Below are 14,062 nucleotides of genomic sequence, written 5' to 3'. Positions count from 1 at the left end.
TAACATTTTTATCAATAAAGTGTATATATGGAATACCACGCAGAAATAAATTTTCCACGACCTTTATGAATATTAAACCCCATATCAAATATAACTCTAAACACCAAGCCTGCATTATATACTCCAAAAGTCCGGAGAACAGATCGAACGGTCGATATAATATAAGATTATGGAAATGCGGCAAAATTTCTCAAAGACAAAGTTCCATCAAGTTTTAAGTGATTCTGTATGTTCTTTGTTTATCACACAGAACCCAGTTTTCGGAGGACTCCGTCTCTGTGATGCTGGAAGATAACGAACACAAGGCCATCAGCGAGGATCCTTGTACCGTAGTTTCTGTGACGTATCGAAATATCACCAGGATGCTTTCAGGGGTTTATGTCACCAGAAATGAGTGAGTAGAAAGGAACAAATATTTCAAATCTTGTTTGTCACAAATTATGAATTTATTTAGGAAACTATTTTTCTGGTTAATATTAACAAATCTGGAATAGGGAACGGGGTGAATGGTGACTTGATTTCTAAAGTGATTTATGAAATAGAGATTTTTGTTAAGCGATGTTGCATGTATTTTTTATTCCAAAATATATAAAATTAAAATTAAGAAAATTTGTTCCAAATATAAAAAGAAATGGTTAGGATGGGCAACCCTTGATAAAAATAATTTGTCTTTAATCCCAAGAAAATCTGAATTGAAATTCGGTAAAAAAATATGCACTGCGTGGAAGCAGGATGAAAAATTATAAAATAGCTGTTACAAAATAAAGAATTGTGGTAGAAGGGTAAAAATTTAGGGCTACATGTGTGTTTTAATTACGAATTAAGAAAAAATAATAAAAAAATTGGTTCTTAAACTAAAAAAATTTTAAGGCTGGTCAATCTTTACTACGTACGAGTATGAGAAATAGATGTTGCCCTATTCTCAGTCACAGTGAACCTGATGATTGTAAAATTTCATCAAGATCGGTCAAGCCGTTTCGGAGGAGTATTACCACTAACATCATGACACAAAAATTTTTTAGATATACTTTTTTTTATTTCACTGCTAACAAAGGTATTCAGTAATTTTAGTGACCTGTTTGCATTTTTAAGATTTCAAAATGCTACTCAATGGTAGACATTCTGAATTTGAAGTTGATTAGATAAAAATAAAATATCAACCAAGCAAAGACTGAATAGCTTGTTCTTTTGAGTCATCTAATAATATTTGTGGATAGCAGATTTTCAACGAATTGATTTGGATTGCTTTCCAATCTAGTCTTATACTTCAAGTTAAATGCAAACCTTCTGATCTCCTTTGTCACCATATATAATACTTTCTGTTCTTTTGGTGGATAAGCCAATACATATATTTCAAAACAAATTTCCAAAAGCAAACAAGTACATCTATTCAAAATTTGCAATCTTTGCAAATACATAAATGCTTTAATGGTTTCAACTTTTTTATATTTTTTTCCTCTTCGCAACTGATATATCAATTGCATTGTAATGTCTCTTCGCTCTATATTACCTTCTTGACCATATTTAGCCAATCCAGTTTCCTTTTCGTATCATTATCATGTCACATTAGTTTTAGTTTTTAAATTCTAACTGATATAAAAATAATTCTTAAAAAATGTTTTCTATTGAAGAATTTGTTAATAGATAATTTACAATTTTACAGACTGAATGCAAATAATCCACAAAAACGGTAATTATCAGAAAATCTCCCAAAAGCATTTATAATAACAACAATATGAACGTCAATAAGCCACAATATATTAAAATTTAATTGTATCAAGTACATTATTTATTTAAAGTTATATCTAGTTCAAAACTAACAAATCTGTTATTTACCAATCACCATGATATATAATCACCATTATATATTACTCTCTGTGGTAAACCTATTTACACATTTGTCATGGAAACAAAATTTTGTGTTAATTACATTTGTATAGTTATAAATAAATATTTGAGAAACATGAAACCAAAGTATAAGCATCATGATTCAATAATGGCTTTATAAACTGACAAAAAATAAGCAAATCCAGCTTTACTGTCGCTTAAAAAACAATATAAATAAAACTATAGGGTATAGGTTTCGACAGTATAATAAAATGCTCTTAAATCCCTCCCTATGTGGAAGTACGGCCTAATGGAACGATTTAAAGAATATATGGGTGAACGAACATTGAAATAAATACTTATTTATATATATATATATATATATATATATATATATATATATTAATTTGGAAATATGAACAAACAACACTCTTTTTTATACTAATTTATTAAATAATAATTTTCACAAACGTTTCGAGACTAGGTTTGTCTCATCATCAGTGTGTTATAATTTAAAATTTAAAATTTGGAAACCTAAATTAGCATTTTGTGTTATCCGTTACAAGTCGTTTGATATACTGTCTTCTGCCCTACCATCGATCGTCGGTGTCCGAATTCTCTATTCAATTTCAAGTGGTTAGTCACGCAATATCAGATAGGAAAGAAAGGATTAGGTTCCAGTTGAAAAATAGATGTCGTTAAAAGAAAAAATATTCTATGAAATGTGAAGGTTTGTTTATATAATATGTTTTAATTTCCTTTCCTATCTGATATTGCGTGACTAACCACTTGAAATTGAATAGAGAATTCGGACACCGACGATCGTTGGTGGGGCAGAAGACAGTATATCGAACGACTTGTAACGGATAACACATAATATTAATTTAGGTTTCCATATTTTAACTTTTAAATTATAACACACTGATGATGAGACAAACCTAGTCTCGAAAGTTTTGTGAAAATTATTATTTAAAAAATTAGTGCAAAAAAGAGTGTTGTTTGTTCATATTTCAAAAATAATATCTATTTATCCACTCAGAATACATTTGTTATAACAAATACTGATGTCCAGCTATAAATAGTTCATACATCTCTGAGATAAATAAACACCACCATACGTCCAATCATCAGTTTGGCATTCCATTTAGACATTCTAAGTACTACCAAAAATTTGCTGATTTGTTTTAAAATAGAATAGATGAAGATGTTGAGACAAATGAATAATATATCAAGTATCCAGACTTTCTAGTACATACATACTAATTTCCTATGCTATTTATTTTCCCTTTCCCCAGGGAGGGTGAAGAAATAGAGTACAAGTACATATCCCGTCTGGTCTCCGTGCAAGTTTCGGGTTGTTCCGCTAATTTTCGGAGCAGCGTAGTTTTTCGGCACTCTAATCAGAGTTTGTCCCCGAACGATGGATGGAGTGCCGAGTGCGCGCAGAGGAACTCAGGTACCGACTGGAGGTATAATGATACAGGTGCAAGTGCAGGTTGCAGTTCAAAGTCACTCAGCCAAGATCTAACGCGGTGTGATTGCTTAGGTGGAGGAGAAATTGCATTGTTGGCATTCAAAATGCAAATACAGGTGAGAAAAATTATGTCCTTATTTGGTTATTTCTTTAATTCTTCAAAACTGCAAGCAATCAGTTTTTGACTGTATATACAATTTTATTTATTTCACCATCTAATTCACAGCTGTCCTAAGTCGAGATCTAGTAAAATCAACTGTATACATAGTTTTTTTTATCTTTATTGTCATTTGATTTTAATTTATTTAACCATCAAATATCAGATCACCCACATATAAGTAGTTGATTTTTTTCAATGTTTAAATTAATTATTACTTGAACTTTGCTATAAGTTAAGAATGTCTCATATGTTACATGAAATATAATCCATTTATTGGTCATTTAAAGAATGTGAACAATATTGGTACTAATTATTAATGGTCCTCCAATGTGCTTGGTTTTCCCACACAACTGATTTTCTGAAGTACCCAAATTAAATACTTTTTATCACATCTAGTAAATATACCGAAAGACCCAAATTTTCGGCGGTATTAATACTTAAATATAGTATTAATTAAATAATATTTACCTTAAAATTATCTGTATTTTCGGTATAGAAATATGAGCGCTGGTTGATACAAGTTACACTTGAGTTCAAATTTCTCAAAACCATTTCAACTTTGTATCTCATAACCGATCAAAACAAATGTATCTTTTGATCGTTCTATTGTATAAACAACTATTATCTCGACTGAATATTTATTAATTTCCAATGAACTTCATATCGTATCTCAATAAATAGGATCGCACTAATAATATTGTTTTCATTATGACGATTTTCACGCCAAATGCTTGCTGAAATTTAATTATTCGATGGCATTGATATATCCATTGTTATATATATATATATATATATATATATATATATATATATCGATTCAATAATTTGCATAAAGCAATTTCTGCTTTGACGCTATTTCGCATCAAGTTTTCACAAAAGGATTATATTCTACTATTTTATTTTTTTTTATTTCATTTGGAATGAATCAATGATATAATCCACATTTTTTTAAAGTTGTGAATAAATATAATCTGATTTAATATGCTTACGTTTTTTTTAACTAATTTTTAATGAGCGTTTTCATATATGGGTTAGGTTAGTTAATAATCTGTAATATGTAATAAATTTAGTAAAACTAAAGAAAACTATTAACAAAATATAAAAATTGAATATCATATATCAATGAAATATATTATTTTTTATGATTGTTATTATTATTTTATTTATTGAAATTAGCAATCAGACTGGTATCAATTCAGAAGTTACTACGAAAAGATTAAATACAGCTAATTTGATAATAAAATATATAAATCACTCTAATGTAGAATTTTTCAATTGAGCCTAAGCCTGAGGTAACTCACTTAAATTATCTAAAATATTTATTTTAATTTTTTTTAATGATTCCAAACAGAATTATAGATTTCTGAAGAAACACTGGCATAATTCAAAACCTTAGTCAAACTTTACAGTCCTGCTCAAAATTCAAAGTTCAAAAATATTAATTTAATGATTTTCAACAAAAAGTGACCATCGCTTTAATATTACTAAAAACTAATTTTACATGCATTTTTTTATGAATTTTGATTTTTTGATGATTTAGCTTAGTATAATACAGAAAAATATTTTCATAACTGTAGTTATATTTTTAAAATATTATTTATTGCTACCAAAAAGTTCCAATCGATACATAATTACTGAAAACTGATTTCTAACAAGTCCTTGCATTTGTAGTATGTTTGTTAATTCTGATGATTTAGCTTAGATTAACAAAGAAAAATATTTTCATATAGTATCTTTCCTCTGTTCATTATTTCACAAAAACTAGCAACTTGATTACACGTCCATTAATTATTCCAAATTTTTAATTTTTTTTCAGAAAAGAAACGAGATACCGTCCGCTCCGTACAAATTGGCGTTTGTGGGCGCCTGCTGTTGTTTTTTGCAGAGCAGTTTATGTCTTCTACTTCTGATGGCGCATTTTGTTTTATGCAGATGTTATATTACTTATTTCAAGATGCAATGTTGTGCTTCTACGGCTATTACTAGTGCACTTTTGGTCTATGTCTTAAAATCTCAACCAGAACAGGTAATAATAGAAATATCATACGAAAAATACAATGTATACATCGAAGATGATTCTTGGTAATCGACAATGCATGGTGTAGCGATGGCATCTTGTTAATAGTTTTACAATCAACATATTTAAATCTTAAGCTAATTGGATTTTTAACTTTCAATTTGAACGCAGTTCTGAAGATTTGTTCATAAATTATTGGAAACAATTGGTTGCTACTTGGGTTAAGCACACAAGGAATATAATAGACTATATAGATTTAAAAATTACCTAATAATTTCATCAAATTTTTATGAATAAATTTACTCAGGATTTTGAGGTTCCAATAAACAAAATTTCTTAGTTTGAAAATGGGTTTGTCAATCGTCGAACAAAAATAGGGCAACAAGAAAAAGAGATCATGTTCGGTAATATTGGAGCATTTCCAATGGATTATTATTTCTCAATTTCATGCAAATGTAACATCATACAAATACAAAATAATTTAAGAAACATTTTGAGAGTGCTCCTGATAAAATATATATATAGCAACACTGATTTTTTAAAAAAAAACGGTCAAATTATTAATATTCGAAGAGTTGTTTTAAATTTCGATCCTTAATATATTACATTAACGTTATATAAATAATTTATGCTTCAAAATGCAATTATTCACATCAATGTATTAACATCTGATATGCAGGTACTATATTGTTGGTGGTTATTATACAAAATGGTTATTATATTTCGTATCAGCATGTATGTGCAACATCAAAATACATTAATGGATATATAGATATTCAGGATCCTCCCTATAGTTGACTATAAACCCATGTCGATGAATAACTTTAATACCAATTTTTTTTTAAATCACATATCATAATGGAATTAAATAAAATCAATCTCCTAATATAAATAAATAAATCAAATTCCATAAGACCTAATAAAATATTGCAAAGTAGAGTTATGGTTTGCCAATAAAAATAAATAACTTTGAGCTTTGAGCTTTACAAGTTTTATATAGGATAGATACAAAAATTCATAAGTTTGTTCATTCAAAGTTTATTGTATGTAATTTCAAAAGTTTGATAAGCAAATAGTAATTTAAAGTTTCGCACTTCTTTGAGCCGGAAGAACTTCTTGCTTCATTAACAATTATATTTGAAATTGTTAAGTAAATTTATTTTAGGTATCTGATAATTCATTATATTGGAATTGAAGTTATATAAGTTCAAATGATTTGCAATAATAAGAATGAAGAAAAATTCAATCAAGCAATTGCATATATAATTTTTTGGATATGTTGTAAAAAACTTCTTGGTTAGAATTATTATTATATTTCTTTCAATAATTATTAACAAAAAATTTCACAGGTGTGTGTTCCATACGGTGCATGTATCGGAAAATTTGCAAAAAATGTGTCAACGATCTTTACCTTGAAAATAATTTCTTTGTTATATCCAAAATGATTATATCGTAAAATATTCCCACTCATGTAAATTCCAGTCTGCTTTATTACTCCACGTATACTCGTTATTCTTCGCTTGGTAATACTTTATAAGCCTCTTATGTATACTTTAAATATTACATTAGAAATGGAATGCGTATAATGACCCTCGAAAGTCTTGTTTCATTGTCAGCTTTATATCATACGAAAAATTATTAATGATATTATACAGTATTCTTTTAGAGGCGAGATCCTAAATAAATATTATCAGATGGAAGAGGAATAGAATTATACTGCGCAAATCGCGTTCATTTGAATTGTGATATATAAAAACATATTTGTTCAAAATATTCATGTAATTTTTTTAAAATATTTTTATACATATTCATACCAAATCCTACATATCATTGAAATACTATATTTATAACAAACTAGCAAACCGGGCGAACTCCGTTTCACCACCAGATGGTTTCATTTCATGTAACATTTTGTTTGGTGATTAAAAGATCAAGAAAATAATTGCCTGCTGTTGAAATTGAATGCAAATTTGCACAATACACGTGATTGATTTGATGGTTTTCCAATTGAGATGTTAGGAAACGAATAACTTATTTTCTTACATTTTTTGCACAATGTCACAGCGAACACAATGCTGGTTTGTCACATGAAATTAACTGAGCAGAAAACAATGAGTAGCTGTCAAACATATGAGTAGCTGTCAAACAAATGAGTAGCAGTCAAACAAAAAATATTAGTTTATAGTACATGCTAAGTATCAAAGATGACGATGTGTGTGAAAAATGAAAAAGTGTTTTACGCTTTTCTGTTGAAATCTTTCTTCAATTTTCTTAGCTATAAACCTTGCGGAGCCCGAGACCTTCCCAACGAATGCAGAATTGTCGTAATCGGTTTGTGCGTTCTGGAGTTATATCGTCAGGAAGAAAAATCCGACTTATTTTTATATAATAGATAATTATATATCATTTAATTTTTTTCCAGCGTGTGGAGACATTGCCCCTGTGGACCGGTACACTTCTTGCGGCCTCGATGCTGTTGTCGCTGACGTCGCAATTAGGGGCTTTGCTGTGTATATTTCGCACACGGGAATCGGCCAGCCGCGCGACCGTCGGCGTTTGTTGCGGATTACCGGTGTTGTGCGCGTTGGCCGGGCCGCTGGCGCACGCCTCCGCTGGGGAAAAGCACAAGGGATGGGGGTTGCAAGTCGGTAAGTGGTAATAGTTTAATAAAGCTTATAAATTTATACTCATTCAATATAGTATGTAAAATACGAGTATATGTTTTATCTATGTTTCTAAAATTGCCATTATGCACCAACGTTTTGAAAAGAGTATTAAGAGGCACAACTAGTGTAATCGCCTAAAAAAAGGTGATTTTTGGGAATTTATATTAAAAAAAATACTCTATCAATTATTGCAAAATTTTAAGAATATATTTACACATGTTTTAGGAATATATAGTAAAATTGTTGAAGAAAAAAATTAAATATTTTTTAAGTTATCGTCGATCTCCAACGGCGCGACAAAAAAGAGGCCCTTCACTGCTGCAGTGATTCCGGCCTTCTACGTGGATGAAATTAAAAAAAAATTCTCTTTAAACTAGATAATATTTGTCTGTAAAATGACCTACGATAAAAAAAATCAAAAATTGACAAAATGACGGCGTTTTTAAAAAAAAGTCGAATATTACCCAAAATTTTGGTCGTTTTTGGACTGCCAAAATTCGATTTTTGATCCGATCAAAAAATCGATAGTTCATTTTACTGAGAACTATATATAGATAGTGGAAATGCTGTTATGAGAAAAACGAGTTTAAAGATAAAATTATCGTTATACTATATACTATATGTATACTTTTTAAATGGATCAAAATCTATTTAAGATATCAATTTAAAATTTTGGCATGTTATTTTCCAAGGTATAACCTATCGAAATATGAAAAAGTTGAAAATTCGATTTTTTGAAAATTTCACACTAGTTGTGCCCCTTAATGCACAATGCCTTGCACCCTCAGTTTGTATTTCATTTACTAATCCAAAATTAAATATAGAAAATATAAATTGACTGTAATTTTAACAATTCAATTTTCGATTACTGTTTTCGATCGCATTATGATATTGAAGTTCATTACTTTTCAGTTTTAATTTATCTTTTACCTAAACTCTAAAAAGTCAAATATTCTACTTTCAAACATAAACCATCTATTTTTTAATGAATTATACTGAATAGAAATAATTCAATTACCCAATTACTTATTTCAGTTGAGTGGCTGCAATCGCATATTTCCGTTCTTAATTAACATGTTTTTTTTCTTCTACTTAATCAACTTAAATTAATTCTATTTGAGAGAGGAATAATTGTAGAGTTGCGCTCGGTTCATTAAAATATTTTTATTCATCTTATAATATACATAGTAGGTATAGTTTAGCTCTTGAAATTAATATTATTAAAAATTCATAATTATACTCTCTGGGAAATAATCGGTGAATTAGATACAAATATTATAATATTCATATTAAAATGATCAAACAAAATATAATGATTAATGAAACTGAAATTAATGATAGAGGAGAAACGTTAGCGATTTTTTGTTATTCTCATTAAAAAAAATCTGACAAGAAAAGTAAGTAGATTTGTAATTTGACGATTATTCAACTTAATAGCAAATCAAATTAATAAATTTCTTTAAGAACTGTAAAAATCGTTTGAAAAATAACGAAAAAAAATTAAATGCAAAACTATGATTACACACTAATTTTAAACATTAAGAATTATTGTATCTATCAAATTGTTATATATAATTCAAATTTATGTTTTGAGTTCCTAATTCAAAAATTGTATAAACATTACTCATGGAACAAATTTTCTTACAAATTAATTAAATATTGAAGATAATTTTTATAGAATAATATTCTTAAAAATAATTATTGAAAATAAGAACAATATAAGCACTTTATATAAATATGTAAGAAAGAAGAACTTTTCGATGAATTCATTAGTAGAAAAATATCTTTTTGTCCAGATTGCTGGTACTACAAAGAAAATTATCAAAAAATTCAATCAAGAAAACAATGCAATCATTGATAATTATCATACTGTTATAATTTATTATGAAATCGTTTAAAATAATTTTATTTCCATAATTTTTCAGGATCAACAGCATTTCTATTATGCTGTGGGGCTGTTGCCTTGGTATCTTTAGTATTTGCTGCCTTGTATGTAGCTGGGACGAGAAAACTCGATTTGCTCGGCCGAAAACAAGAGGATAAAAATGAAACCATCAGTAGACGGTGAGTAAATATTATTATACAATTAGATTCAGAATTTATTTAGTGATTTACCAAACCCCTAGTCGGACTATTGAGTATTTGGGATAATCGTGAAACCATCAATATTTGTCTTGGTAGTTTAGGATGATTTTTGTGTGAAAATATATTTCAATTCTTTTTTGAATATAATATGAAAACCATTGGCATTTCTTCAATTAGTTTTTAAAATTAAACCGCTTTCCTTAGGCTTCTAATATTTTACACCGATCAATTTGGGCATAAAATTAACCATTAGGTGAAGTTCCATCAAATACCCAGACCAGCTACGAGCTTTATTAGTTATAATAGAGAGAGTTATGTTGACTTAGAAATATTTATGAAATAATATGATAGAATGGAAAATAATAGTATTCTATTTTTTTCAGAGTTGGACTCCTCCGTCGTTCTGGGATATTATTTGCATGTGGTCTGGCGCATGCAGGGAGTGTTCTAGCCTTATTTAATTCCCCACAAGAACCTCATGTGTTGTATTCAGTTGCTGGCACAAGTTTGATTCTGGTAAGTTATATTGCTATTTTGTCACATAAATAAACACACTGATGTTTGGAGCACGTTTTTCATCAAGGATTCATTGCATTGTAAAAACCGAATTTAATTAAAGCTGTGTTTACATGTACCGGAATAAAAGATACTTTTAAAAGTTGTTTTTGTTCTTATTTGTAGTTATTTGTCACAAAATCGTGTAATCGATTTTTTAGAAAAAAATCTTCTACTTCTTACATGTACATTATTTTAAATACACCCGTAAATTAAAAAGTTGTTATAACATTTGTAAAATAATCAAAATGGTATTTAACCTCGAGATTTTTTGATCATATAACATTGGAGCAAATTAGGTCCAATATAGATTAAGGGATATGACTTTTTATACATAAACAAAAAAGTGTATCAGAAATTGTGATGTCTAATAAAATTATCATTGCATTGTTGGAATATTGGTTTTTAATTAAATCCGTTTAATTAGCGAAACCAAATTAATTCAAAATATTAATAAAAGCTTTGCAAGCACAACCGTGAAATTGAATAAAGAAATATTTATGGAGAAGCTCTCCAAACGTACTTAAAAAAATTTTCGATTAAGAAGTAGAAATTATTTGTAGTTCATTTAATAACTTCAGTACTATTATTTGAATTCTAAAAATTAGCGTAATAGAGAAAAATATTTATATGATTGATATTTAAAAATTATAAACGCCTCAAAATATTAATTTTTTAAAATTTATATTGAAATAATCAATAATGATAATTATTTGTTGAATTTAATTTATAAATACAAATTTGTATGTAGTATATTACTATTTGATTTTTTTTTTGGGATCATGAGCACCAGCCCTAAGTATAGACGACAAAGTTTCTTCTAACTATTTACGACAGCGTTGATGATGTGTATTTTGTCTACATAAAGATTAAATTACACTACATAAAAATAGATTGATTTTATAAAGAAATGGAATGATCCTTTTACTTCATTGATAGCATTGTCCCTTAACGTAATTAAGCATATATAAATTTATTTGTTTAAAAATTATTAAAAAAAACGTAATTAAGCATATATAACTCTATTTGTGTTTTCGGGAAATGGAGTATCCCATTCTTCAGGAACAGTCAAAACAAACAATTTTTTTTTTTACATTTATAGTAGCGGTAGTTTAAAATGATCTTTGCGTGATAAATTATTTCAATTGTTTTTTTCAATATAAATCACGTATAGTATGAAAATCACATATTATTCAAGTTAGGAAGTTCTACGTTGAATAATCGTTTTTAATCATGTAATTATTTTGCCTTCGATTTCAGTGTATAATGATCCTTACCTGTTACACCATAAAACCAGAATCGTCAGTAGGACTAAAAAATCTCCAAGAAGCCATAGAGTTTTCAAAAAGCAAAGAAAAGTCAGAATTCAGTCCGAAAGCTAAACACAAACAACTCAGCTGTAAGAACACAATCTTCTTTAAATTCACAATGCCAAAAATATATTTCATTGATAATTTGTTTTTTTTCCTAGTTTTTACCAAGCAGGATGGTGAAATAGAATCAGAAGGCGCAGCTCCACTTCCGAACACTCTGATTTCAGGTAATCTCATTCCCGACAGGAGATCAAATACAACAGACGGCTGCGGGCAAATTCGATGCACCAGAAATGTAAGTCATGTATCTATTACTGATAATAATTGAACTCTGACAATGATGCACTGTGATTAATTAATAAACAGAATGATGATGATGGATGTATTCTCCAAGAACCAGTATATAACCCGAGTCGTAAACTGATTTCAAGATCTTGAGATCATAGATAATTGAAGTAAAGGGTCTGCCATGTAACTTTTGCAGCCATTTTGAATATTTAGCATCCATTTTGATTTTTTGGCATCCATTTTTATTTTCTGGCAACCATTTGAAAGTTAGGCTGCCATTTGCATTTTCCTTACAAGCCAAAACTATTATTTCAAATTAAAAAAAATCCATAGTTTTTTTATAGAATTTTCAAAAAAAAAAGTTATTTGGCGGACCCTATATTAGATTAATATGTGTTTTTTTTAATTATTTTTCAGGTGTTGAGTTCTCTTACAAATTGCGAGTGCATTGAAATGCAAGAACAAACAAGTTCTGATAATGATCCAAGTGAATCCCAGTGGGTGCGTGATCCTCCTTGTTACCAAACAGCATCCACACAATTATTATTATCTCAAGAAAAAGCTGGTGAGTACATATAGAGATAAATATTGTAGAGAGTGTTATTAGAGACAATAAACGAGTACATAAAAACAAATATAAATTAATTCAATCAATTGCTCCAAATTTCTCCATATAATTAATATAATGTTAGAAACATCATTTACATAAAATCTTCTAGATCCATTAGCCAATAAGTTCTGCTTCTTAAAATTTTCATTTTTATTTATCTATGGCGTTTTCGTGAGACTTTCTTCAGACTATATATTTTGTATGAACAACACCTTGAGTAATTTTTCTATAAAGTTTAAATTCATCTTTTTTTATTTTGAGTTGCTTTACCTTTCAGGTGCAAAAATCTTCGCCAGCAACCAGCAATTCCGTGGCGCCCGAGTTTGCTTAGAACTAGGCGTGATGCCCCCAACAGGTGGTCCAGGAGACCCAGGAGGTTTGGTGCTCTGCAGCGTCGACGTAGAACCTCTTTCAAAAGCACCATTGTCACAACAACAAAATCCTTTACTCAGAGGTCTCGATATAATCAAAGAAATCAAAGAAACCCAAGAAACCTCCCCCAGTCCATCAAATTCTTCCACTAAATGTCCACAACCATCAGCAGCACCACCGCCGAAGGAAGACAAAGACGATGTCATGTTGGATCGGATCACACATGATTTAGATTATCTTCTAAATAGAAGTGAAGAAGAAACGCCCAAACCCGTCCCGGTTGTGAAAATTACAAGAAGTTCGAATGAATATCTTGCAGGAACTGTTAAAAGGATGACTCCGGTTCCAGAAGTTGATGAAAGTGGTAAAGACGTTATTATTGATGATATTGCGAGGACGAAGTGCTAGCAGGATAAATGTGTACGTGGTTCAGTGCAAATGTTAATGTTAATTGTAAGCTTTTAATGAAAATAAATGACACAAAGTGTACCTAATCTAAATCCAAAGTGACATGCAAAGTTACGTAAGTACTTTTTGTGAAATGTGCAAAATCAATTAAAATTTTAAGTTATACATCTATTACGTGATTTATTAGTATAATATCTGAACACAGATTCGTATTTTAATATATTTTATCAATATTAAAGTAATATTTTTAAAATATATTATGAAATATTTATTTTATGAACAAGTAA

The 14,062-nt window shown here is 29.1% G+C and overlaps 1 protein-coding gene across 1 annotated transcript in view; it reads left to right on the top strand.

The window, feature by feature from the left end:
- LOC113370285 overlaps window positions 1-13,775 on the top strand; it is a 40,347-nt gene extending 26,572 nt beyond the window's left edge. The window contains exons 6-15 of the mRNA XM_026610958.1: window positions 251-394; window positions 3,123-3,417; window positions 5,278-5,487; window positions 7,901-8,126; window positions 10,070-10,208; window positions 10,613-10,745; window positions 12,045-12,183; window positions 12,256-12,392; window positions 12,803-12,950; window positions 13,273-13,775. Of these exons, the coding sequence (XP_026466743.1) occupies window positions 251-394; window positions 3,123-3,417; window positions 5,278-5,487; window positions 7,901-8,126; window positions 10,070-10,208; window positions 10,613-10,745; window positions 12,045-12,183; window positions 12,256-12,392; window positions 12,803-12,950; window positions 13,273-13,775 (2,074 nt within the window). The remainder of the gene's footprint in view (window positions 1-250; window positions 395-3,122; window positions 3,418-5,277; window positions 5,488-7,900; window positions 8,127-10,069; window positions 10,209-10,612; window positions 10,746-12,044; window positions 12,184-12,255; window positions 12,393-12,802; window positions 12,951-13,272) is intronic.
- The last annotated feature ends 287 nt before the right edge of the window (window positions 13,776-14,062 follow it).

Source organism: Ctenocephalides felis, unplaced genomic scaffold (genome assembly GCF_003426905.1).
Source record: "Ctenocephalides felis isolate EL2017-DRISC unplaced genomic scaffold, ASM342690v1 CF-g0.4_SCAFFOLD_01492, whole genome shotgun sequence".
NCBI classification, from domain to species: Eukaryota; Metazoa; Arthropoda; class Insecta; order Siphonaptera; family Pulicidae; genus Ctenocephalides; species Ctenocephalides felis.
The sequence above is the reverse complement of the archived record's forward strand: the minus strand, read 5'-3'. Positions and strand labels throughout refer to the sequence as shown.